The sequence below is a fragment of the Agaricus bisporus genome (assembly GCF_000300575.1).
Source record: "Agaricus bisporus var. bisporus H97 unplaced genomic scaffold AGABI2scaffold_4, whole genome shotgun sequence".
NCBI lineage: Eukaryota > Fungi > Basidiomycota > Agaricomycetes > Agaricales > Agaricaceae > Agaricus > Agaricus bisporus.
The window spans coordinates 928876-954943 of record NW_006267367.1 but is presented as its reverse complement, the minus strand read 5'-3'; the positions used below and the strand labels follow the sequence as shown (position 1 = coordinate 954943).

At 47.5% G+C, this 26068-nt stretch overlaps 6 protein-coding genes across 6 annotated transcripts; 4 read left to right on the top strand and 2 right to left on the bottom strand.

Moving 5' to 3' along the window:
* The first annotated feature begins 52 nt into the window (after positions 1-52).
* On the top strand, positions 53-3868 carry AGABI2DRAFT_219723 (hypothetical protein). Its single transcript, XM_006460014.1, has 16 exons — positions 53-341; positions 434-592; positions 685-742; positions 804-890; positions 943-1199; positions 1254-1619; positions 1679-1942; positions 1991-2668; positions 2723-2838; positions 2888-2902; positions 2956-3022; positions 3069-3110; positions 3157-3234; positions 3294-3390; positions 3447-3484; positions 3534-3868. Exons 1-16 carry the CDS (start codon positions 309-311, stop codon positions 3777-3779), a joined length of 2601 nt encoding a protein of 866 aa, XP_006460077.1. The 5' UTR covers positions 53-308; the 3' UTR covers positions 3780-3868.
* A 113-nt stretch (positions 3869-3981) lies between these two features.
* On the top strand, positions 3982-7339 carry AGABI2DRAFT_184571 (hypothetical protein). The gene is made up of 12 exons (XM_006460013.1): positions 3982-4154; positions 4207-4261; positions 4316-4416; positions 4469-4575; positions 4625-4781; positions 4843-5039; positions 5094-5121; positions 5179-5374; positions 5895-5994; positions 6045-6199; positions 6257-6760; positions 6827-7339. The coding sequence occupies exons 1-11, from the start codon at positions 4084-4086 to the stop codon at positions 6452-6454; spliced, it is 1365 nt and encodes a 454-aa protein (XP_006460076.1). The 5' UTR covers positions 3982-4083; the 3' UTR covers positions 6455-6760; positions 6827-7339.
* A 2898-nt stretch (positions 7340-10237) lies between these two features.
* AGABI2DRAFT_191843 (hypothetical protein) lies at positions 10238-12546 on the bottom strand. The gene is made up of 6 exons (XM_006460012.1): positions 12129-12546; positions 11442-12075; positions 10945-11386; positions 10822-10891; positions 10667-10765; positions 10238-10609 (listed from the first exon to the last, which is right to left on the bottom strand). Exons 1-6 carry the CDS (start codon positions 12526-12528, stop codon positions 10512-10514), a joined length of 1743 nt encoding a protein of 580 aa, XP_006460075.1. The 5' UTR covers positions 12529-12546; the 3' UTR covers positions 10238-10511.
* Positions 12547-12621: 75 nt separating this feature from the next.
* On the top strand, positions 12622-16866 carry AGABI2DRAFT_177755 (hypothetical protein; the record flags this gene model as incomplete). The annotated part of the gene is made up of 10 exons (XM_006460011.1): positions 12622-12752; positions 12805-12886; positions 12937-13164; positions 13216-13395; positions 13448-14271; positions 14322-14377; positions 14428-16131; positions 16189-16350; positions 16408-16431; positions 16482-16866. 10 exons carry the CDS (start codon positions 12622-12624, stop codon positions 16535-16537), a joined length of 3447 nt encoding a protein of 1148 aa, XP_006460074.1. The 3' UTR covers positions 16538-16866.
* Positions 16742-23309, bottom strand: AGABI2DRAFT_67100 (hypothetical protein; the record flags this gene model as incomplete). Its single annotated transcript, XM_006460010.1, has 19 exons — positions 16742-16885; positions 16937-17063; positions 17112-17253; positions 17306-17602; positions 17654-17877; positions 17903-18190; positions 18240-18673; positions 18721-18894; positions 18944-19132; positions 19179-19284; positions 19330-19790; positions 19837-20159; positions 20211-20407; positions 20460-20581; positions 20632-21133; positions 21181-21365; positions 21416-21689; positions 21742-21873; positions 21952-23309. The coding sequence occupies 19 exons, from the start codon at positions 23307-23309 to the stop codon at positions 16742-16744; spliced, it is 5679 nt and encodes a 1892-aa protein (XP_006460073.1).
* Positions 23310-23471: 162 nt separating this feature from the next.
* AGABI2DRAFT_191839 (hypothetical protein) lies at positions 23472-26025 on the top strand. The gene is made up of 10 exons (XM_006460009.1): positions 23472-23728; positions 23776-24249; positions 24297-24506; positions 24559-24588; positions 24639-24734; positions 24786-25182; positions 25237-25412; positions 25475-25799; positions 25860-25938; positions 26008-26025. Exons 1-6 carry the CDS (start codon positions 23525-23527, stop codon positions 24900-24902), a joined length of 1131 nt encoding a protein of 376 aa, XP_006460072.1. The 5' UTR covers positions 23472-23524; the 3' UTR covers positions 24903-25182; positions 25237-25412; positions 25475-25799; positions 25860-25938; positions 26008-26025.
* The last annotated feature ends 43 nt before the right edge of the window (positions 26026-26068 follow it).

The following is a 26068-nucleotide window of genomic DNA, read 5'->3' as shown; positions in this document are numbered from 1 at the left end:
TTGATCTTGGAGCTATTTACGTCTTACATAATTTGTGGCCTTCCTGCATTGAAGCTACTCAAACGCTTGGCTCTTCAAATTCTAAACTCCAAGACAAACTTTCAATTTGCGAACGTGCTTATTGACGTCTCTTCCTAGCTTTTTGCTTCCGCAAGGTTGCCGCTTTTCTCTTGTTTGGTCCTTTCCTCCAGTCAATAGCTTGGCCACTGAAGTCTTTATTTCTCAACCTTTCGAGCTCATAATCTTCCTCGAGCTCGAACTCTTTACCTGTCAATCTCGTGAAAGATCCTACTCCACGATCATAAATCATGGGAAATGAGATCGAACAACTAGTGGAGATGGTGCGTGCTAGCATCATTTCGTTAAAGCGCTTTTATGCGATGGCTTCACGATGTACTGACTTATTGCTGCGGATCTTGGGCTTGGATTCTAGGGCGCGACGAGGGCGCAAGCGCGTGCTGCTTTGAAGCAGTACAAGGATGTTATGGAGGCTGCTGAAAGCATCTTCGAGGGCAAATTCGACCATGTCAAAGACGAAGACGTGGAGATGCAAGCTTCCGCGCCTGAACCGAAGACGAGGACTCGGCAAGCAGTGAGTTTCGCCGTTATGTTTGTGGCGTGATTGCTCATGGTACAATTCGACTATCTCGCTGCGTTGTACTTGTATCCGTGGTCATTGGTTAGACACCCGAAGACGAGGATGATGAAATGGCTTCTGCAGAAGATGAGGATGAAGATGATGGTGAGCCTCATGCCATATCCTTCGTTGAAGACAACTTGAAGTCGCGCCCTCCGGTTCCAAGATGATGATGTCGCGGATTACGCAGATTACGATTCAGATTTCGAGCCTAGAGCTGATGTGGGTCATCATGATGTGGATCCCTACGCTGGTGTGTACATCGTTTGAAGAGCTTTATACGACAACTGACTGCTCTCCATCAGGCATCTTCTTCTCCAAAGACCGCCGCGAGGAGGTTATCGAGGTAGAAGAAGATGCTGAGATGGCTCAGATACCTGGATTTGACGAGGGTATAAAAATAATGTCTCAAGGACAATGGATGAAGGGTTGCCCCGAGGGCTCAGAGCAGAGCTTTCTTTTTCAACTTTACTCCAAGCTTACCGATGAAACGCCACAGCCATGTCCGCAAGGTTGTGGTGCCACTTACATCAGAAGCAAGAGTGATTTCTTTGGTTTTTTCGTGCGTACACGAATCGTCGTTCTATACAATCAATTAATACGATTGCCCATTCAGCCCGACTTCACTTCTTATATTTTGCATGTAAGGGCCATCGTCAGGAAGAAATGTCCACGCTGTCACTCAGAATTCTGTACCGCATGCGATGAGCCCATCTCTGCGGAGCGCACACACCGGCCAGGCGCCGCCTCTGACGATAACGTACTGTTTCACTGTTCTAATCTTCAGGGTGTTATTCTCGGAATTGGCCTTGGAATATTAGAACAGCAGTTCATTGAGGATACTGGAGGTGATAGTGACAGCAATCCAGGTCGAACTAGCAAGCGACGCAAGACTTCACCCAACGAAGAAAGCTTTCTTCATCAAGGTCGAGGAACAAGAGCCAAGGGTGGTACTGGTTATGCCGGTGATCAGAAAGAAGACGTAGGCCATTCACCGTCAATAGTTGGCTATATCAGTATTCTGATGTTCCTCTTGTCTAGATGTCGGGGCAGATGGAAGCATTGGCTGCTCAGAGAACCAAAGATGGAAAGATTGGCAATCTCCTGAAAGCAATTCGGGAATACCTTCCCAACCTGCATCGAAAGGGAGGTGGTCAGACCAGCGACTATCTTGTCCATCCGACAGCACTAGCTCACCTTCGTAGACGGTTTAACTTCATATGTAGCACACTTCTCAAAAACGACTCACTAGCTGATATGTCAGAGCGTTCTGTGCTGTATTTTGAATTGTTGGAGTGGCTTGAGGTGAGTGCCATGTCAGTCGCTGGACCAGCGATTCTGAATACCTCTCAGACCATTTCGAACCATGAAGCCCTGGCTAGCATGATGGCCATGCCTATCATGATGATGGCGTCGGTTGTCTCAGTCTCTGGGAAGAAGTCCACGACCGCGGGAGGCTTTGGGCGACGAGAAAGAACAATCATCTATGAGGGTAGCCCAAGTCCTCGCGAACTTCTGGAGGCAATAGCAATTCAGGCCCAAGCAGCACTGAAGGGTTTGGAGAGTGTTAAACAACCGGAGCCGGCCGCTGAGCTCACAGAAGAGCAGAAACGTATGCCACAAACAGCGGAAAAGAAGCTGGACAATTCGTCTGCTGCCACAGATGAAAACAAGAAGATGCTAGACTTCTGTCATCGTATTCTCGGCACCATCAAGGCAATCGATCGGTCTTTACGGGACACGAAGGGAGATGCATTCGTTGAACGACTGCATACCTCCTTGCCTAAAAACCCCTCGACAACGCTGGAGAAAAAGATTATAGTTTCTGCTGGTACAACAGAAGAGGCGACGCAGAAAACCTATGTGGAATGGGCCAACTCTACAAGGTTCGAGTATTGTGATCTTGCTCTGCCTTCAAGCTCTGGGGCCGCAGACGATGTAGCCCCTCATTTTAAATTCTATTACAATAATGAAGCAAGGATGCTGGCCAACGCGGATATTCCGAAAAGGTCACTCGCCATCGCTAAAGAGGTCAATTTTAACCGAATCCTGGTTGTGCGATACTGTAGCTTATACATCTCACAGCTTGCCATTCTGAGCACCAATCTTCCCGTGGCTTGGAATTCCTCTGTTTTCCTTCGAGTTGACGAAACGCGAGTAGATATCATCAAGGCGCTGATTACTGGTCCGGAGGGTACTCCGTGAGTAATGATTGAAGCTTATCCTTCCTTTTGACTGAACCATCGGTAGCTATTATAACGGATGGTAGATTCCAGATTTTACCTGGTTAAATTAAGGGGTAACATCACGGTTTGCAGCTACCTCTTCGATATCTTCCTCGGTCCAAGCTATAATCAGCTTCCTCCCAGTGTCAAATATATGACAGTGAGTGTTTTTTAATGGTCTGCCTGTTTGACTCTAATAGAATCAGACCAACGGCGGGAAATACCGATTCAATCCAAACTTATATGCGGTACGGAGACAAAGGATCTTGTTTCCGTCATCTTACACTTGACTAGGACGGCAAAGTGTGTCTTTCATTATTGGGAACGTGGTCTGGACCAGGATGGGTTGCTGGTAAATCCACACTGCTGCAAGTTAGTGGTCCTAATCACCGTTAGTCCGCTGGAAATTCTGAACTTGGAACGCATGGCAGGTGCTTATATCGATTCAATCAATGATTTTGTGTGACGAACCATATTTGAATGAGCCCGGTTGGGCATCCGATGGGGGAACACCTCAGTCTTTGGCATGTACGTCGCCCGTCAAAGGGTTTGACAGTATCCGTACGCTGATTAATGTCCTCTAGACTCCGCAAATGTCAGACGTATGGTTGTCAAAACCGCAGTGCGTGTTCTTGTCATCATTAAAAACCTTTTCTGAGAACATTTCAAAGATGCTAGACAACTTGCGAAATCCTCCGGAACCATTCGAAGATGTTATTCGTACACACTTTCGCCTGAAGGCTCGCTCCATCATGGTTCAGCTGGATGAATGGCTCGCTAAGGACGACAAGATGGTCACGGTAGGGGATGGAGGGGGTTACTCTCAACGAGTCTATCCAGGCGCTGGAGGAAACGATTTTACTCAGGATGTGAACGACATGAAAACTCTCCTCAGAGAGTTAGAGGCGGAGAAGTGAATGAGATACACGCTTGGGCATAGATATGAATATCCTGGCTATAATACGGTACACTTGTAAAAACATGATGGAAAACTGCCATAAGATGCATGACTGAGGATAGTACCGACGTGTGGGGAGATCCTTGCGCTCCGCCGTTGGCTTTAACATTGTTCCGTGATGGAAGACGTTGGTGACGGCGTGACATGTGATAACCGCATGTCCCATTCGCTGTACTCCAGCCGACAGGCCACATAAATGTAACCTTTCAAATACATATCTTTCCTTTTTGTCAATCCCTCACCCTCCCTCTAACACTGATACTATGATGAGCGATTCTGCGATACATGCTGTTGCCGGCGCTGCAGGTGGGGTCATGGCGATGACTGCAACTTAGTGAGCAATTAACTTGTTTCAAGGCCCCGGCGTCCAATCAACATTTTGCCAGCCCCCTCATCTTCCTGTCGACACGCGCTGCAGTCGAGAGCAAGAAAGATTCCAAGGCAAGTATCCGAGGTGGGATACATGACTTGGACATTAATACTCAAGCTCCTTAGTCGACCCTTGAAGTGGTTCTTGATATCATTAAACGTGAAGGCATAGCTGGTCTTTACAGTGGATTGAACTCGAGCTTACTCGGAATTGCTGTCACTAATGGGTACGTCCTTTTTGGCTGACTTTGACCAGCGAGTCTGATTGCGGACTTAAAGCGTGTATTACTATTTCTATGAGCGCACTCGCGAGGCTATTTTGCGCTCAAAAATAAAAAGCAAAACATTGAGTACGCCAGAGTCGATGTTGACAGGCTTAATTGCTGGTTAGTGTGACTTTACTTGGTCTAATCTGAAGATTCAATGAGCTGTCAGGCTCTGCCACGACGATCGTCTCGAATCCCATCTGGGTCGTGCAAACATCTCAGGTCGTCCGAACACTGAGTCCTGATAAGCCAAACGAGAAAACCATCGTGAGGAAGCTCGGGTTTTTCGAGACCCTGAATAATCTTCTTGCCAAGGAAGGCATTGGGTGTGTTGCACATTAATTGGAGTGTTTTGTATGTTTCCGTTTTGCTCATCCAACGATCTAGTGCCTTCTGGCGCGGTATTGGTCCCGCGCTAATCCTGGTGATCAATCCTATCATTCAGTATACCGCGTTTGAACAGCTCAAAAACTTCTTGCTCGCTCGCCGAACTAGCAAATCACAAGTTGCTGGCGCCGCCGCCGCTGCCGCGGTTACTCTTACTGATTGGGATTTCTTTATTCTGGGAGCACTCTCTAAACTCGGTAAGTGCCATTATAGGCTTCTATCCTGCCAGGCTTTACATCTCTCGCACACAGTTGCGACTGGTATTACATACCCTTACATGTGAGTCGTAGTATTTAGTAAGATCAATACCTCAGGAATAATGATTTCTGAACATAGCGTCGTCAAAAGTCGTCTGCAAGCCGGCTCCAATGAGTACAAATCATCGTTACACGGGCTTCTTGCCATTCTCAGGCAGGAAGGCTTTTTCGGCCTTTACAAGGGTATAACCAGCAAGATTATTCAAAGTGTGCTTACAGCCGCGATATTATTTGCTAGTCAAAGGCGAATTTTCGAACTCACTAAGAAGGTACTAGTCTTCTTGAGCTCCCTAGACTCGCAACTCAATGATTATACACCAGGCTATAACTCTTGCCAAGTGAAAAGGGTAGGGACGATATGATTCTCAATCCTCCGCGTAGGGTACATACTTCACTTTGATAATTCAAGTCTTCTGCTGGGGTGGCTTGCCCTATCAGCCTGGTCTCTCTTCTATCTGATTGTGCTTTCGTTAAAAATACGAGAACTTCCCTACGAAAGTTACGGAAAAAGTGGATGTGACTGCTTGTGGTATCTGTTCGTCGCTAGAACTATGATGGTCTACAAAGTATCTTAAACGTGTTCTATTGTCGCCGTTGAACGGATTAATGTTGTTAAAGAATGGGTCAAGTGATATAAGACGTGTATCAATGATGGGCCGATAAAATCAAGGTTTGTTTGGTCGGTGTTGTTTCAATTACATCGACCAACCATCTCGGACCAAGCAACTGCCTGCACTCATTCCAACCATGCCGCCATCCCTGAAGCTCAGTGCCGTTGCCTTTATCTCGCCTCAGAACCATCCCATTCTGATACACCCATTTTTGAAGCAAGACGAACACGCTATTAAGTATCATTACATCGCTCACACCAGTCTTGATATCGTAGAAGAACGAGGTTCGCGCGCACCACTCTAACTGGAACTTGCTGAATGAATGCCTCCCAAGTCGCTGCAGCTGGCAAAGCTACAGATTGTTACCTTGGTCTCCTGTATACCATGGAGGATGTCGCTGTGTATAGTTACATTACCCCTCTCAAAGTCAAAATTATCCTGGCCTTAGCGCTGACCGATTCGATTGTGAAAGACCTCGACATTATCGCCGTGCGTTATGCCTTTCTGCCTTTAAAATGTGCGCAATATGGACTCACTTGTGTATAGATATTCAAAGCAATGCATATGGCTTATTTCACTGCCATTTCCAACCCCTTTCTCCGACTGGAGAGTGACATTGAACCTTCCGGCGATATCTCCCCATATCTTCTAGCGGGAAGCGCCAAGTGGAAGACCTTTAGACGCCGTGTCGACGAAATAGCTCGAGCTGTTGCCAACTATCCCAATACACTGCAAACTATCTAGTGGACCGTATTTCCACTCAATGAGCTTAAACTTTATTCTTGCGGTTCAACCATCTTACCGTCATTGAGCGGTCCTGGCGCTCGTTGATAAACAGGGCGCCGCGACTTCTCCTACTCAATGATGAAGATGGTCACGATCTTAGCACAAGCCAGATGGTCCGATTGTGGAGAACCAACATTGAAACTTGCCTTTCTATTGACTCAGTTGTAGAGAAGGTCGCCGCCACTGAGACAGATACGGGGCAAATATACTCTATCCTAAGTCTTTGGTTACTTAAATTATATTATAATCCCAACAGGGCCTTGCGTAGGTCATCTAGTCCCTCCTTCACTTCTCTCGCCATGAATCGAACAACGTTGTCTTCATCTGTAGACGCGATATATCCCAAAACGACTGTCGCTCTAGATACTAGGCTGTTTGATAGGAAGATATCTTTCTGTATTGGCGACTCGTACGAATGTCGTACTGCTTCCTTTATCAGCAATCCAAGGAAGTAAAGAGCTGCGCGCCTCAGTGGAGGAAATTTGGGATTGGTAGACGTTGGGGACGTATCCATAGTCTCTGAATGCTCTTTGGCATCATTTTCGACTGCTTTCGCATTTGCGCCATTATCATCTGCCATGCTGAACTTCATTTCGACATCTTTTTGCGGGTCTTGATATTCTTCAGCCTCCGGGTTCCCTTTCGATTTCTTGACCGGTTGCTGGATCGGCACACTCTCAATCTGCACAAGATCCACCATGGCAGCAGCTAGTTCTTCCACATATGCCAAGACTGCAAACGCATATGTGTTTACACAATCCGCAAGCAATGATAGGGCGGATGTTCTAAGCGCAGTTGGAATTACCGGGGTCCGAACGAGTTGGAAAAGTGGAGGGACCAAAATGTTCGCTGAACTCCTGGTTTAGTCACGTCAACTTAGAATTAGGAGAAAGGATCTCACCATAAATCCCAAGCGCTGAGCCGCATCGTTTGATCACGACACTTAAGGCCTCACCAATCCGAGTCCTCACATCAACGTCTCTTTGTGTGACCGCAATAGCACCTAAACCATCCAAACCACCAGCGTACTCATTCATCAAACCTTTCAAAACCTCTTTTCCTAGACTGTCGACCATTGCAGCTAGACCTTGAACCGCATTCAAAAATATGTATGAGTCATCGTCTTGTGCAGCCTGCAGGAAGATGGACAAGATTGCAGGAGCGAGTGAGGGATCCAATGTGAGCAACCTCTGACTGTCAATTTGAGGTTTGGAGGGTTCACAAAGTTGTCGAAGGAGTAAGAGGCCATGCGCACGGACAGGAAGGATGGGGTCTTGCAAGAGCTTCAGCGCTTTCTGATAAATATCCTGCACAGTCTCGCCCGAGTCTGTCGTCCTGGTTTCCCCGACTCGAGAAGTCGACGCTAGGCGGGCCGTCATAACCAACCTTGCTTGACGGGCAAGTGATTGAACAGTGGATGACCCGCTGTTCAAGAGACTCTCAAGTAGCGTGAATATATCGTTGAGTACGGGCATTGTGCGAGCCGATACATCTTCATCAGCTATGAGAATGGAATAAGCCTATAAGAAGGTATGGTGCTATCGACTTTTCTTGCCTTCAAGGACAGACAGTAATAAATTGAGGGCTGTCTCCACAAGCTCATCGTCTGGTCGCAAGACTTCCGAGTCGGGCATATCATCGTCACTATCGCCCTCTTCACTGGCTTCCTTTGTAGTTGGGATGAAACGTAAGCTCTGTTCAAGACCCGACCTCTCGATGGGTGGTTCCACGTTAGGTGAGGCATTAAAAGATTCCAGGACATGATGTACGAATAGTAACATTTGTTGCGGTCTCTTGAGGATATTTGAAGTTGTCCCTTCAGACAAATGTTTTTGCATTTGCAATATCAGTTGTAGATACAGTAATGCCCTATTTACCATGATTAGGTCGAATAGCACGGGGTAGACATTCGATGTTGACATACCGAAGTGAATCATTGCTGGATCGAGATTTCTCTTCCCGGTAGGATTCTAGTAGCCGAATGAACAAATCTGAAGCAATGTCTCCCCGATCCATGTCCTTCAAGAATCTGACAAAATGTAGAGGATCCGGATAGAAATCAAATATATTCGCATCGAAATCTGGATCCTCAAGGTCTAGGGACTGTGGTCCTTGTTGCGGTGTCAATAACGACAGCGGCGAGAGTTTTTCTGGTCTGCGACTAAGTTTCAAGGAGTATCGAGACCGAGGCGATGGGCCAGACTCACTCGGATAAATTCCATATATGACCTTCTGAATCAAGGCGCCATCCAGTTTTCCGACCGCCTTCCACAATACACCATAGAGTTTTCAGCCCTTCATTGGTAACGACAATCTTTCCCCAGGTTAAAAGCATGCCGTGAACAGATTCCTTCAGTTTCGGGTCACTTGTCTTCAAGCTATGGAAGCGGTACAGCAAAGAGTATAGTGCCGGTACAATAGGCGACAGGAGGCGGGAAATGAGAGGCGGAGATGGGTCCGCGTTGGAAAGTAAGGTTAGGAGCGCGTTGATGACGACGTCAGGTCGTAGGGTGGTCTTTGAATCTTTTGAGGCTCGCCCAAGCTGCTCAAGGTCATCTCCCTCGAGTTCATCCCGCGCATACAAGAGAGGATCATGCAGCAAATCAAAGATAATTTTCTCCTTGATTGGTTCCAATATTGATGTACCATCCGTGGAAAGCATACGTGATATTGTAAAGGATGCAGCCCTTCGATGTGAAGGGGGTGACTTGTCAGATAGAAGCACAACTAATCGGGAGACAACATGTTGGAAGTAATCCTGTGAAACAATAGCTGATCTCTAGAAGAACCAAATCATAGAGATTCACACACACCTGTGGCTTGGTATTGGCAGGAACAGCGTTCAACACAATTGACATGCGTTCAAGCTTCTCCAGAGCGGACCCCCCGCCGAACTCTTCCTCTTCGCCAAACATCGCAGTGAAAAGTCCTTGCACTCCATCCGGACGAAGCAGCTGCCGACTAAGTAGCGCTGTACATGCCCGAAAAGCATGCGCAGGGGGTGGAGGTGAGCTGGACATTATTTGCCCAAGTGAGGATATCGCCTGCGAAGTAGGTACTCTCGAGTCTCATTGTTAGTCAAAGTTAGTGTCGAAAATTCATACTCACATATGTAACAATCGCATTATTAGAGGCCTGATTTCATCTTTAGTGGGCATTTCTTTGATACTCAATGATTTGGGCAGCCAACCGAGGGCCAATGAAGGCTGCAATAGGTCCACGAGATGCCGGCTCAATAGTGTAGTTGTGACCAAACTTTGCGGTATTCTTCCATGTACACCTTCAGGGAAAATGGGTTTAATCATACGGTGGATAAGATCCGATAATAGGTCGTAGTTTTTTACAGCATTTGATACCTCTGTAATTTGAACCGGTGTTCCAAAGTTGCCACTGCGAGAGGGCTCGCTAGGCCATGCCACTATGACTTGTGCAAATATAGGCAAAGTGCCCCATCTGAAGATTAGGGACAGTAGCATGCGAATTTGAGTAAGATCTCGTGCACCAACAGCGGGTACGACAGCGTCATCCTCTATAGCAAGCAATGCCTGTATGCGTTCTACGACCGATAGAGCCTCACATGCGGTAAGAAGCTCCACGTCCTGCAACGACTGGAGAGAAGCGGAGGGTAATTCTTTGTTATGCAACGAGTAGTATTGGGAGAGGCGGGACTCGAGCGCAGATTTGAAGTCAGAGTGTTTCTGCTGACCTTCAGAAGAATTTGCCGGGAGCAGACGAGAGGCATCGTGGAGGGCATGCACGAACAAATCGGCAGCCGTAACCTTGTCTAATGTTGTATCTGTTTCTACCGACATGGAGGGAAGACAAAGATTTACGTATACGTAATAACGATCAATGTTTACGCGTTTACGGTTAGGTTACATCATCCACCAATTGACCCCCGCGTTCTGTGTCGCAGGTTAGACGTACTTCACACTCGAGAGCCACACCCATAAGAACAGATCGAAAAATCCTTCATAGGTGTAGTGGGTTGACGCGCTTAGTCCACATGACTTTTCTACGCATTAACATTCAAGTTCGCCACGCCATTAGTAGTCTCCTCTATCGTGCCGCTTTCGATCAGTTTTGTGACTTTTCCAATTGCGACCGTTCTCCCTAAATTGCAAATGTGTTCAAACCAAACCATCATGTCTTCTCAAGAAGTTCACCAACCTTCATCCCGCAAAGTGAAACGGCCAAGCTGTGGGTAATCAGAGAATTTTTCTATGCAAATGGGAGCAGTTGTCTCGATTAGAGCAACAATCTTTTGACCTGGATTTTAGATTAATATGTGATATGAAGTACGAGAAAATGTATGAAGCGCTCACCCTTCTTGGCGAATTGAGGCGGCCTTTTTGATTTGCGGCCCGTGGCTTTGTCAAAGTAATGCAAGAGGCCCTGAAGATGTTAGATGAGTGCTGGAGATGGCGAAGTTATACAATTTGACGTACAGAAAGCACGACCTCCTCCGAAAGGGTGTGCACATGTAATACAGCAGAGTATCCAGCACAAATGATATTTTTGTGTTCTAGGATTGCTAGCTGAGCTTCAAATTGCTTTACGGCGCGAATAGGCTTCGAGGGGCTAGTGAGCACAAATCCGGGGTTGATGTCTTCATCGTCTATGCCGCGAATACGGATACGGACGTTGTCCCCGCATAAGCTGCGATCGACTTCTTCTTCCATCTCATTGTAGATCGCACTTACTTCAACGACATCCTTGTTCGGCATGAGAACGAGGCTATCACCCTTACGGAGGTGTCCAGATTCTATTTTGCCGACGATCACAGTACCCATATCTTTATATTTCTCAGAAACAGGCATCATCAAGGGAGCATGGATTTTGCGATCAACCATGGGCATCTTATCAAGATGCTGAAGGAAAGATGGTCCGCTGTAGAAGGGTTTTAATCAGCTCAGAATTCGAAAGGAAAGTGAAGTTCACGTACTCCCACCATGAGCAAACTTGCTCGGAAACGGGATCTTTTAAATTTGCACCCGTGTAGGCAGAGACGGGCATGAAGCAGACGTCGGTCTTGGGGCTGAAGCCAGCAGACCTTGCAAATGGTATCATTTTCTCCTTAATCTCCTCGTAGCGCGCCTTTTCCCACTGGACGGTGGGATCGTCCATTTTGTTAATTACGATAACGACCTTTGAGACGCCGGCAGTCTTGACCAGCATGATATGTTCACGAGTCTGGCCACCTTTCTCGAAACCAGTTTCGAATTCACCTTTGCGGGCGGAGACAACGAGGATAGCGACATCAGCCTGAGCGGCTCCGGATATCATGCTGGGAACATAGGTTTTATGGCCGGGGGCGTCGAGAATAGTGTACCTCCTCGTGTCGGTCTCAAAGTATGCGCGGCCCACCTCCACTGTTTTGCCCTTGTTTCGTTCCTGAGGAGTGGAGTCAAGAGCCCAACTGAGGTACCATGTCTCCCGTCCAGCTTCTTTAGCTTCCTTTTCATATTTTTCCATAGTACGCTTATCTACCATCCCTGTCAGGTAGAGAATGTTACCACCCATGGTACTCTTTCCCGCATCAACATGACCGATGAAGACAATATTCAGATGTTCCTTGACTGTGCCGCGCGCGTAAGACTGCAGGTAAGTAGGAGCTGAGAGACAGACGCACCATCACCATAAAGATCTTCCAAGACGGCCCTATCTGCAGCATCCTTGACGTCCTGGGCGACGGTAAGGGCGTCTGTTTTTGCCTTTTCTGTTGTAAAAGTTTTAGATGATGTGCCAGCCTGTTCTACCTTGATGGTGGTCTGAGGCTTGGGGGTGGCAGGTTTAGATGTCTGGGGAGTGGATGCAGGCGGCGTTTGGGTTGCTGTAGGAGGGTTAGTGGTAGGAGGTGCTTGTGCTGGGGGAGGGGGTTTGGACCCTCCTATGCTGAGGGAGATGGTCGGAGGCGGAGGAGGGGCCTCCGTCTGCTCTGGACGCTCGATGGGAGCCCTCAGTGACGGCTGAGTCTGGACCAATCCTTTTCCGGGGACGAATTCAAAGGCGGAGGCACTGAGCTTGCTCATGGTGGGCGATTGACGGAGAGCAAGTAATTAATTTGTTATCAGAATTGAGATCACAGCGCTCCCGCGCCTTTCTCCGCCTCTCCACACCCACGCATGGCCACATCAGAGCCAGAGCGCTACCTTGCCGTCCTCAAAGCCTCCTATGATTACTCTCCACAGTCAGACGACGAGATAGAAATCAAAGAGGACCAGATCCTTTTTCTCCTCGAACGCACAGATGACGAGTGGGTCCCAATCATCCATCTTGCCTTGATCCCTCCCTCACCCCTTCGTCAGCTGGTGGAAGGTCAAGGTCAAGGGCTCTTTGCAGGATGCAGAAACCCCAGTTGGTCTCGTCCCTGCAGCATATGTAGAGCAGGTCGGTACTAAGTCAGCAATTTCGACCAATTCAACTAACACCCCCCGTAGGCCGAGCACGACCACTTTGTCAAAGCTCTCTACGATTACGAGGCTGCAGCTCCTGGTGAATTATCCATAAACGAGGATGATATTCTACTGGCATTTGACCTTGAAGGGGATTGGCTCCTGGTGCAGAGTAAAACAGGGGATGAAGGTGCAGGCTATGTTCCAGGGAACTATGTCGAGGAGTCCACTGGCGACGAGTCACCTTCTATCCCTGTCATCACTCCTACCTCGGTGAGTATTTTGTTTACTTCACCGTCGGGTCAATTCGTCAACCATCCATAGAATCCTCGGCCTGTAAGCACTTACGTGGATCCTGCTGACCGCGTGGCGGCGTCCAAAGTAGCGGTTGCGGACGACATTAAAACTTGGTCAGTATCTGAGGTGGATAAGAAGGGGAAGAAAAAGAAAGGTACACTTGGCATAGGCAACGGTGCTGTCTTCTTTGCCAGTGAAACAGACAAGGTATCCTAGGCCTCGTCGACTCTTATCATTCTCTAATTCTATGTTTCTCTAGACCCCTGTGCAGAAATGGGGGGTAGTTGATGTAACCGACATAACAAACGAGAAATCGAAACACGTTGGTATTGATATCAGCGGTGCTACTCCTGTAACCCTTCTCTTCAATGTGGGGTCAAAGGACAACGTGGAGGAGATTGTTAAGAAGCTTGAATCATCTAGAAACCTTGCAAGGCAATCAGAGCCTTCATCGCCTTCGAGTGGTGGTCGCTTTGTGGCACCTGCCTCCACAAAGGCCGCAGAGAAAAATACTGTTCGATTCTCTCCAGCATCACCGACTATTATACCCCCAAGGGAAGATGAGGACGAGGTTGAAGAGGAAGAGGATCATCTCGCCGCCAACGGACACGCTATAGTCCCCGAAAAAGGCGTTGAAGAATCGGCTGTTGTTCTGTATGAATTTCACGCTGATGGAGAGGATGAACTCACTGTCGCTGAAGGTGAAGTTCTCGCGGTCCTTGATCGAGACGGAAATGAGTGGTGGAAATGTCGGAACGCTCATGGGAGCGAGGGTGTTGTTCCTGCTTCATACCTTGAGTTGAGGCCCGGCATATCAAAGGTGGTCTCTTCACTCCCACCTGCAGAAAGATCAGCGAAGGGGGAAGAGGACAAAGCAGAAGCGGCAAGAGCAGCACAAGAAGCTGCCGATCGCGTCAAGGCTGAACATCTACAGCGAGAAGAAGAGGAACGAGCAGCGAAAGAACGCAAAAGGTCAGAAGCTCAACGACGGATGAGGGATGCGGCGACGGCGACGGCCGAGACGGAGAGACAGAAACGGAAGGAAGCTGCGTATGTCTCCCCAAAACGATCCCCAACACTAAGGTGAACTACGCGCTTTTGTCAACACTATACCACAACTCACCTGATCATAGCCACAAAGCCGACAGGCCTAGCAGTTCATCAAACCGCCAGTCTCAGGATGTCAAATGTATGTAGTTTGTTTATGCCTTTTTGCCATTAACTCATCTACGTGCCTAGTTCCGCCCGCTGACCAAGTCAGGACCTGGCATGACCGAACGGGACAATTTCGTGTGGACGCAGCCTTCGTGGGGTTCAATGGAGGTAAACTCAGATTACACAAGATCAACGGTGTCATCGTGGAGGTTCCCTCCGACAAGATGTCTGTCGATGATATAAAATTTATCGAAAAACTCACACGAAAGTCTTCGAGCTCCGGAAATGGACGTGGTTCAAACTCAGCTCAAAAACAGGCATCCGAAGATGATATACCACTTGGCACATTGCAAAATTCCAAGTCTAATACTCAATCTCAAGCCCCTCCGGCAACAAACCAGACTCAAAAGCCGAAAGGCCCTCAAATTGATTGGTTTGATTTCTTCCTTTCGGCGGGCTGTGATGTAGATGATTGCACCAGATATGCTGCCGCCTTTGAACGAGACAAGATCGACGAGTCTATATTGCCTGACACTACGGACTCAACTATGCGCTCATTGGGCTTACGTGAGGGCGATATAATCCGAGTCAAAAAGGCGATAGATAAAAGGAAGCCTGGTGAAAACATGGAGAAACAAAATGCGCATCTTAAAGAGCAAGTGAAAAGAGATGAAGAATTGGCGAGACAACTACAAGCCCAAGAGACTGGCGGAAGCTCTTCCAAGTCACCTGCACCAAACTTATTCGCGGGTCCAGGGGGCGTCCTCAAGCCACATCGAGGGAGAAGGAAAGATACCACTATGACTTTGCCAAAGAACGTAGATCGTGACACGCTATCTTCTGCATCTGAACAAATCCAGCGCACTACTTCACCAGCAATCACTGCTCGTCCTGGCTCTGCGCCAATCCAACCCACAAAGGCCGGTTCATTACCTGAAGCCATGGCCTCCAGCGGATTCGAGGATGACGCTTGGGCACCAAGGCCCAGTTCAACAAAACCTACTCCGACCCCCGCAGCCATACCCGCCCCTGCTCCCCGGATATCCTCTCCCACACCTCCTGTTCCCTCTTCGAGCGCCCCGCCTCCTTCGAGTGCCCCTGCCTCGGTTGCAACGGCGGCCACTACATTGCCTACAACTGCAGCTTCTAGGAATCTTGCTCAAACCACTGAATCAGACGTATTTGACCAACTCGCTCGTCTTAGTCAATTACGGGGAACCCCTCAACCTCCTGCTCTACAGTCACAGCAAACATCGGCCCCGACCACTGCAATTGCTCGGGTTACTTCACCTAATTTCAATCCTGGGCTGGGTATCGGGAGTTCACAGCTTCCACTCAACCAGACGCCGGCACAGCAGGTCGGGTTCCTCCAATCTCCCCCTCAGCCTCCACCACAACCTCAGTCCCAATTCAAACCACAAGAGGGATACAACGGACCCAGAGGCCCATTCGCACCTGTGCCAGCGAACCAGGGTCTCCTTCAGCCGTTGATTCCGACTCAGACCGGGTTCAACAGCTTTATACCCACTCGTGCTGTCAGTGGCCCTCCACCTTCCACCATGCCTTATCAGAACCAATTTTCTCCGTCACCTTTCATGGCTCCTCAACCCACTGGACTCCCTCATACTGGTGGAATCCAGCAACCAATGATATCTCAACAGACGGGGATGCCTGGACTTTCACCATCACCTTTTGGCGCTCCATCAATGAGCGCTTCACCTTTTGGTTCCGGTTCGTCATTCCTGCCGAATACGGGTAGTCCTTTCAATCCCAACCCAATTGCAGTTCGTGAGTGTCATATTAACAGTCGGACCTGAAATCTCTGTGTGCTAATATCATTGATAGAACCTACAGGAGTCTTCGCTCAATCGCCGTTCGATGCTCCTTCTCCTATGTCTCCTTCCATGAATTCGAATACCAATAGTACAGCCCCGGCGGACGTTTTTGCATCTATGAAGTCTGGGACGTTCGCAAAAGATGAAGACCACAGCACTCCTCAACACCCCGGTATGTCAACCTTTCCCTCCCAGACGAGCAGAGACTTATCCTCAATGAACTGGATAGACAAATACAATGCCCTGCGCCCGAGTAAGTCAATGAAATATGTACAGATCATTCAGTCTCTCACATGCCAATAGACCTTGCTCAGCAGCCTACGGGATGGGGGGGTTATGGTGGATATTCTGGATTTTAAGTTTCCATGAGAGTATTGGCAGTCTGAATTGACCTTTGCACATTTCTTTGGATTTGGAGCTTCCACATATATATCATTTTTAGTTCAGATTACTGATAATCACTTGAGTACCAATTCTACAACGATTAAATACGGTACAGGCTGATGTCCTCGCAAAGAGATGGAAAGAGAAACCAAGGTATTAATAGAAGCAAACAAGTTGCCTCAGGATGGTGTACTGTCTATGATACCTTGCGTGAGGCCGACACGCACGAGGAATGTTCGGAGCGCGACACGGATGTCTGGTGCAATTTCACGGGCCAAGAGGTCAATTGCTAAAGGATAGATTGCGGGCATGTAGCGGACAAACTAAGAGATAGAGTAAGAGCCCAGTATTGAACGAGATGGAAATAGGCCCACAGCTTTGTCATCCAGACGGCTGAGGCCATCTAAAATGTCTGCCACGACAGGAGTCCATGCTGCAATATTTTTGCTCTGCGTATCAGCTTTGAGTTTGTTATAGTCTTGTAAAACGCCAAGTCCAAGCCTGCGAAGTGTCAGTTGTTTTCCGCACCACTGATAAAAACGGGCGCACGGCAGTAGTCGATCAGCAATTTGAGGTCGAGCAGCCAAATGATCCGGCCTTGGGTCGTAATACATGCGAAGTAAGACGTGAACAAGTGTTGCAGCACTGCTCGACTCTTGCTTCAAGAGGTTCGGCAGGTGCTTCATGAAACCTGATTTGATTACTGAGTATCAAATTCTAACATTGGATGAGGTTCTGCTTACCGACTTTCCATAGGCCTGTCCTGAGTTCTTTATCATCGTTAAATGATCGAGCAAACTGATAACTATGATCGAGGATGCCCATTAAGCGGAGTAGCTGATCAGGAGGAATCGTGTTATAAACGTCGTCATTACGCAGTAGCTCGTTCGTCATTTCAATAAGTAGTAGCTGCAACACGCATTTCACGATGATCTGTCGGAATATTCGACGTCTTGTCGTCAATGGGTTCTGCGACTCCGGTTTGACGGACTCATTGGAAGGGGATAGAGGAGCAGGTAGGATAGTCAGTCCATTTGTTTCTAAAGGTGGTTAGCAAAGTACATTATGTTTTTATGCGATTGATCAAATACCTGTCGAGAGCTCGGAAGGCTCAGAAGAGTTGTCGATCTCAACGCGAAGACTCTCATCAAAAAGTTGATGAGGTGTTGTCGTTCTGAACAACTTCACGAAGCAGGTGGTTATGCGTTCCCAGCGGGTTGCACCTAACTTTTCGAAATTCCTTTCTAATAATTGCTGTAAACAGGACGTCCCCAAGCGAGCCAGGGTATCGTTTTCTACAAAATTTACGAAACGTCTCATAAAATTCAATGACCACACACATACCTTGACATATGCAAATACACAGTAGGTCCAATAGCTCGGTCAATGATTGTTCCAAAATGTCGAAATGATAAGTATATAGATCGATGAGGTCACGAAGCGCTTGAATCATAGTTGTTTGCAACCAGACGCTCATATCCTCCTGGGTGTTGAAACGGGACATATCTTGACTTGATTTAAGAACGGCGAAAATTGGGAACAGCAACTCTTTGCAAATTGTCTCCCAGAATTCTGACGGGAAGTCGCGTCCATGCGTTTTAAGTGTTGTAAATAACGAGTCAAGGGCCCTGAATGATATGAGCACAAAGCAAGAAAGGTGAGAAGTGAATCGCTCACAATCGTCTGACTTCCAGATCTTCTCCGTTCATGATAATGTCATAGAAACCAAAGAGGACCGGGAACCAAAAACGGATCATGCCTTCATCCATAGAAGCGGAGTTGTTTAGTCCCGAGGATAACGAACATTCTGAACATTCCAACATAACAGGAATGACACCTCGCAACATTGCAATTGCCAATAAGCTAATCTTCTGATATTTGCTGACTTTGCAGAACTCTGTGACGCAGACAGTGAAGTCTGCAAAAGCCCCGTGGCGGACGATAGCCGGAAAGTGCTCCTTGTTGAGCCTTGTCACGATTTCAAAAGCTGAATTCGCAACGCGTTCCGTCAGTACCTTCGATGCAGCAGAGAACACCCCAAACATAGTGCGCCAGCCAGACCGCATATTCTGGACGCGAGCTTGAATCATCTGTTGCAAGCATTGCAGGACCTATCAGAATGTCAGCAAAACGAGTGGCATGTATTTTATAAATATACCATGTCTCTGATCTCGGGGTTTTGATTGTGAGCCATAGTGTATTCAAACGGTTTGAGGAAATCCTTCTGGAATTTGAAGTTGGGCAGCTCTTCTTTTTCCAGAAAACGCATCGCAAGCTGACGAAGAGAATCCAAAGCAAAGAATCCAACATGTGGATTGTTGTGACAGCAGACCTGAATGCCGGTGTTAGTAATTGATAGTGAGACTGAGGTGAATCCCGACCTGATTGAAGTGTTCTCCGAGAATTTCCCACATGTTAGACCACTCGATACGAATCCGGTTCATATTGTAGTATGATATTTCAACAAGTTTTTGCAAGCTGAACATGCGAGGACGCTGTGATAGGCCGGAGGATTGAATTTCCTCCCACGAAACGTCGCTTAGTGCTTGAACAAAATCGACAATGGCCGTCTTCATCTTTTTAAGCGAAGGAAGTCAAGAGGGACTAATGACCTACCCCTGAAAGGTAATGGCTTAGAGAAAATACCATATCAGCCGCAACTGTGATATGTGTCGATCGGCTCTCATTTGCAAGCTCCTCGTTTGGAAGTTTCCTTGAACGACTATGGACCCGTTAATATAAATCAAACAATGCATCCCAACCTCACCCTTTTTTTCCCGACTCTGGAAGCTCAACACCACCACTGATCAGTTGCATGTGTTCCAGCTGGCTGACGCAGGTCAAAACTTCGTGCCATGAGCCTTTGAGGCTGTTCCCTTCTGTGACAGCAACGTCAAGCAAGGTTTTAATGGCGTCCATGTTCTTCGTCTTCATTTCTCCAAGATTATTGAGAAAAGTAAACTTGGCGAGCGTCGTGACGAATGCATTACGCTGTAGTTCCAGATCGAAAAAGCATACTATTTTGATCGAATTCTTGAAGCCGTCTAAGCACAATTCGACGACCTCTAGGTCATCCGTATCCTGAAGTGGCCCAGAAAGGCCAGCAAGGAAAGGTATCCAAGCTACTTCAAACATAGGACGAACGTGGACGAAATGGGATGCACTGAAAAATTGATCACCGGCCTTCGCCCCTTTGCGTTGAGACCGCATCAAGGTACGAAAGAGAGCCTAGACACGCATCAGAACCGACAATCCACCAATTGGAACTCCCTACCTCAGTTTTAGAAGCCATTCCACTTGACTGCATCACGTAGGCTTCCCTTTGTAAATCTCTTCCGACATTGACGATGGCATTCGCAAGACCAGGTGCAGAGGGGACAGAAGGAATAGGCGATTCGATTTCGTCCTTCATCCTGATCTCGTTGTTGATGATGTCATCAAAAATCTCTGACAAAAGCTCTTCAGGTAGATCAGAGTTATCATTGATTCCACGGTTATTTTTCACGAATTCCGCCTTCGTCATTCGCCTTTTGATCTGAGGATTGTGCGCATCCGTGTTGAGCAAAATAACAGAGTATGCTAAGACGTAAGCCGCCTCTAAGGAATTTGTTAAAAAGACACAAAGAACAAGGCCAGAACTCAACCTACCGGCATTTGCGAAGGGAGTCTTCGAGTTCCCAGCGATGTAACGAGCGGCAAACTTCAACATAAATCGATCGATTTTCTGAGCCTCTCCAGGCAACCTGAAAGCTTGCAAGAATACCCGAAGAGCAGCAACGAAAGGTAAATCACGGAAGTCAAGCTGATCGACAAATGCATGCATAATAGCAATATTTTCATCATCACTGGCCATAAGATGGTTAATTGAAAGCTTGGAAAATCTTGGAGTGGACATACCCTTCGCCCAAATATTCCCCGATCATAGCCTTGTTCAACCCATCTGTAGTCAAGAGGAATTTTGCTACGTCTGCCGGTGCTCGACTAGAAATGAACCCGTTTTCGATGAGGAAATCGATACCCTAAAGGAATTCTTGAGTATCTGGAATGATTGGCAAGGCTCTACACTGACCCTCTTAGGCTTGAAATTGAACTTCTTAAGGCCTTGCAACAAAGTGGTCTTTTTCTGCTTCGCGCTCTCGAACCTGGTAGGGTCATCTATAACCTCCGGCGTTGGCTGCCGCAATGGTTCCGCACTCGTCACCGAGAGTCGTTCGGTGGGCCCGTCCGGAATACCAGACTCACGCTTTTCTTCTTCACCAGCTTGAAATCGGCTGGGAGTCCTCGACTGAGTGTCGTCTCCCTTTCCTGTCACGGTACTCCAGGTGACAAGCGACCGCAGGACAGAAACTAAGCATTCAATACCCTGACGTCTGAGCTGTCCTTCCGTCAAGCCCATGTTGGATGTGTCTAAGGTACCGGGCACAGTCAGGATTGAGCTTCCCAGAGAATTACTGACAGTAGATGGAGGGTTCTTTGATGCAGGGCCCGTTGTTGGACTTGAAGGATCCGTGCCTTTCTGAGGAAGACTTGAGATGGGCATGGAGGCAAACTTGGATATGATATTGATAAAACTAGAGGAATGATTAGCCGACAAAGATGAAACCACATCCGAACGTACTGCTCATAGATATTGTCTGCTGCCTCACCATCACAATCATAGTTGAGATAAATCTCGACGAGTGCTTGTGGGTCCTGACACAATCGCGAGAGCACTGCTAAGATGATGGCCTTTTGCTTCAGGGTGGCAGTTCGCATTTCGAGGATAGGCATGAATATTTCGTGCAACAGTACTTCAATCTCTTTCTATTTAGTTTGTTAGCACAGCGGTGAACGAATGCAGAGCTGAAGACAACCTTGAGCCTGGTACGCAATCCAGACAAAACTCGCCAGAATATTTCGACACTTATTTCGAAGACTTGTGAGACAGGACTGACAGCATTCCGACTTAAACACAAGCAAAGGTGTTGGTTGACCGCCTGAACGAAAGGCATGGGCTCGTTCTGCGAGTTAGAGTAAACAATGGCTGTGGGGTCAACGAAAATTGGCATATGTGAGTCTAGAACAGTCAGAACCAGATGCAGTGCGAGTGATTTCGACCGCATTGGGTGAGATTTTGGATCGCGCTCGCTGAGACCGACTCATTAGAGCATTCTGAAGTGAGGCACAGAAAAGACTCTACCTCTCTGTATTCAATGATTTCATTGTAAGTTTGCAGAGCGCTCTAAAAACTAGATATGCGTCTTTAACGAACAGGTCTCGCTGTGTAAGTTTGTGTATCCCATGCGATGTTTCGCTAGAGCTATCAATGTTGCTATTCACCGAGGGTTCAATTCTGAGGATGGACAATAAGTAAAGTGATTCAGAAAGACAATTAACACATGACACACACTTTTCTGCTTCCGCAGCTTCGGACAATTCAACGTCTGTCGTACTCTCGCTTTCTACAGTGTCATCCAACTGCCGCAGAGAAGAAGCGGATGATCCATTGGACTTGTTCGTTTTCTCCATAGAACGCTTTGAATTAATGGACCCATTCGAGGGATTGAGTATCTCCTCCTGAGGCTCCATAGTAAGAAAAGTTGGACTTGAAGCCGCAAGTGTTTGGGAATCATGGGAGTACGCGACCATTCCTCCCATCGGCTGTAAGCTTCCTTGTGGCCTGCAACGAGTGAAGATGTGATGGACCATTTGACTAAGACCACCTTGTGCGACCATCTGATTGACAGGGTCTGCACTCAGTAAAAATACATTATAAACCGTGCGGACGGTCTTGAGGAGGGAGGAATGATGAACAAAGACAGATGGAGAAAGAACGAGAGCGAGGAGCGCCTTCACAATTTGTAAAGAGACAGCCTCCGGGGTAGTTTCGGTATGACAGGCCGTAATAGTATGGACGACCAGGTCGACAATAGACGGTTGTGGAATGCTAGTCTGCGATGTGCGACCAATCGAATTACGTCCAGTAGGGTGAGGAGAGGCAGGCGGTGATGCCATACCATCGGAGAGGTATAGGTCGTCCTCGGCGAAAAATGAATAAGAAATCAGCTTCGATATGCAATCTAGACTAGCAATCATAAGCTTCTCATTTTTTGTTTCACATGCAAGTCGGAGAGGCTCTAATATGTCTCGAGGATGATCATAAGCGAGGTTTGACCGAATGAGCTCAAGAGCGCGCTGTGTGCTGTCTCGTAGAGGAGCAGACCGTTTGGCCTCTCTAGATGATGCGATTGTTTCCAATGCCGATATGATGAGCACGACGGAGACATTATTCCCCTTGGACATCGTCAAAGACCTTCTATGGCTAGACGAAGATGCCGTACTGGTATGTGAAGATATCGGAGGAAGAGTTCCTTCTTGTTCCTCTGTGTTCAAAGGTATGGTCTGATGATAGGTGGAGTTAGAGGACGCAGTATCTTTGGCGGGAGGTACTGGAACTTCGCGTTGTCCACTGGGAGTGGACGTTGGATGAACTTCTTCGGTGACAGGTTCCGAAACTTCCTCCACAACAGTCGCATCTTGAGGTATATTCTCAAGCGAATCAGGATCGTTTGAGGGCGCAACAACATTCGAAGGCCTCCTTTCACCTTGACCACCATTCAAATCCTCTCCAACCTTTATTCTTGTCGCCTCTATGTCATTGACCTGCAAAGCAGAAGAAGACTTGGCATCTCCGTCCAATGAGTTTTTCGCAGCACGTTGGACGATGATCTCGTCCTGTATCGCGGGTCGCGTAGTACCCTCTTCCATTGAGCGGCGCGGTAGCCCTACTGTCGTCGCCTGAGAATTTAAAAGGGGGGGATCCAAGTAGGCAGGTTCCTGGCAAAACGACGAACGCGGGACTGTATGATCATCACGTGCTCGACATAGAGTTTTGAATTGAATATTCGATGTATTGATTTGGACCAGATGCAGACAGCGACACGAGTCTCTACCAATTTTTTATCTATTTCCCTGCCCAAACTATGTCAATCACACCATCCTCTGTACCTTCTGGACCGTCGGCTGCCGTACTGAAGCCATCTGATGTAGTCTCAGACGCAGCCATCCCGGTCAAGGGTCCTGAGTTTGACAATCCATACAGCTTGCAAGACTTCCTGTTATCTTACCAGAAGATTGGTTTCCAAGCGACAAGTCTTGCGAAGGCCATTGACATAGTCAATCGAATGGTATCTTCTCTTCCCATCTCATCAAACATCATCTAACCGCCTATCAGCGCACTTGGCGGCTGTCAGATGACGAGCCTATGGATAATGAGCCTGATGAATTTCTAGACTCAGAAGTCCGCAAAAATACTCGTTGCACTATTTTTCTCGGATACACTTCTAACCTCATTTCTTCTGGCCTACGGGAAGTGATCCTCTATCTTGTGAAACACCGACATGTCTCTGCCCTTGTTACGACTGCGGGAGGGATTGAAGAAGACTTCATCAAGTGTCTAGGCCACACATACCTCGCAGATTTCAACCTAGACGGTGCTGATTTAAGAAGGCGCGGGATGAATCGAATTGGCAATCTCATCGTGCCGAACAATAATTACTGTCTTTTCGAGGACTGGCTGACTCCAATCCTCGATGACATGCTCACTGAGCAGAAAACGACCGGAAAGATATGGAGTCCGAGTTCATTCATTCATCGTCTTGGGATGGAAATAAATAACGAAGAATCTGTTTATTACTGGGCCTATAAAGTATTTTTTTCTCCTCTACTCTAAAACGAACTAAGGTAAAAGTCTAGAACGATATCCCTGTCTTCTGTCCGGCACTGACAGATGGCTCAATCGGCGACATGCTCTATTTCCATTCGTTCAAGAACCCTGACTTCGTTCTTGATATCGTTCAAGATATTCGTAAACTGAACGAGCTATCGCGAGAATCACGGAAAGCCGGTATGATAGTGCTGGGTGGAGGTGTCTGCAAACATCAGATCGCAAATGCCATGTTGATCGTGAGCAGCATTCACTTTGATCAACAGACGATAGTTCTCAGGTTTTTCTTAGCGGAATGGTGCAGACTACTCCGTATTTATTGTGTGGCCTTTCGTAAACTTCCCAGTATGATTGCTAAAGCTCCTTTACAGAACACCGGACAGGAATTCGATGGTTCTGATTCTGGTGCTCGACCAGATGAGGCCGTTTCTTGGGGTAAAATTCGCGCAGGTGCTGAAGCCGTCAAGGTAGGATATGCCAATGTATTGATGTAGACTTAAAGATCTCATGGTCAGCAGGTGTTTGCCGATGCAACGTTAGTATTTCCTATGCTCGTGGCGTCAACTTTCGCCAAAGCAGACTGGGATGCAAAGGATACCAAGTCGGACGATGCAGGGAACGCGAATTCATCGTAAAGCGCGGTTCGATCGCCATAATAAATTAGGCCTACTCATGACAAAAGCTTGCTATCAACTGTATACCAAGTACTGAGCGCAGGACTAAACCATGATTCTGACCACTAGTTGCGCAATTCTGCGGCCCAAAGAATCAAATCATCTCGCAAAAGTTGGAGGATGGTCAATGAGTCTCGCATACTCTGGTCTATCTGAATGCTGGTTTGACCCAAGGATTGAATGGCATCGTCAAAAGCGCTTTTGGCCAGATGGCATGCCCTTTCTGGGCTCTTTCGTACATCTGGGATAAGTTGAATATCGCATTCCCCGTTTACCAGAAGCTCGAGGTACTGACCATGGTAGAAGACAGAAAAGTTCAGAGCCAGACCTAAACGGGTGGGATGCAAGGGATCAAGCATGGCCTGTGCGTGTTTGTATGCGAGTTTATAGGCATTGAGAGACTGGTCCGCATAGCGTTCACGGTCCTTCTTAAACGCAAACTCAGCAAGGTAGCGAAAGTAGTCGCCCTTCCTGGTTGTCAAGATTCAAACTCTATACTCATCCTGCCCCATGGTGAAAATAATGCCACTCACATCTTCGAATAGAAAACAGTCTCCTCGCCAGCAGTGGCAACAGGTAGTAATTGATGGTCGAGCATATCGACGATATCATTGCAGACATGGGTCAGCTCGTTCTCGATCTTCTCCCGCTGGCGACACACGAGGTTCATTTCCTGTTTGAAGCGAGGAGAGGGCTGACTCTTCATTTGTTGAAGCTTCTCTAGGCTGTCCAGGATTCGCCAACTATTCCGGAGTGAATTTGTCAAATTTTTATACGCAATGGAGAGCAGATTGCGTTCATCGATGGATAGTTGGGCCCCATAGTATCTAACGATCAACTTGATCTGCGAGACTACGTCTACAAAGTTGACATCAGGAGTCGGAGGAATCTAGCCAAATTTCGAATTGCGAATCATACCCTGGTACCGCTCAGCCTCGGAGGCTAGTTCGGCGACGAGGAGGCATTCCTCTCGTGAAGGGCAAAATTGAACTCGAACCTAGGGTAGTGAAAACAGTAATCAGTATAAGCCAATCAAGGGCCATGACTTCGCCCGAGTTATCCTTACGGGCATGATTCAAAGGTCTGGACAAACTATTCAGAAACCTGTTCAGTCATCTATGCTTATG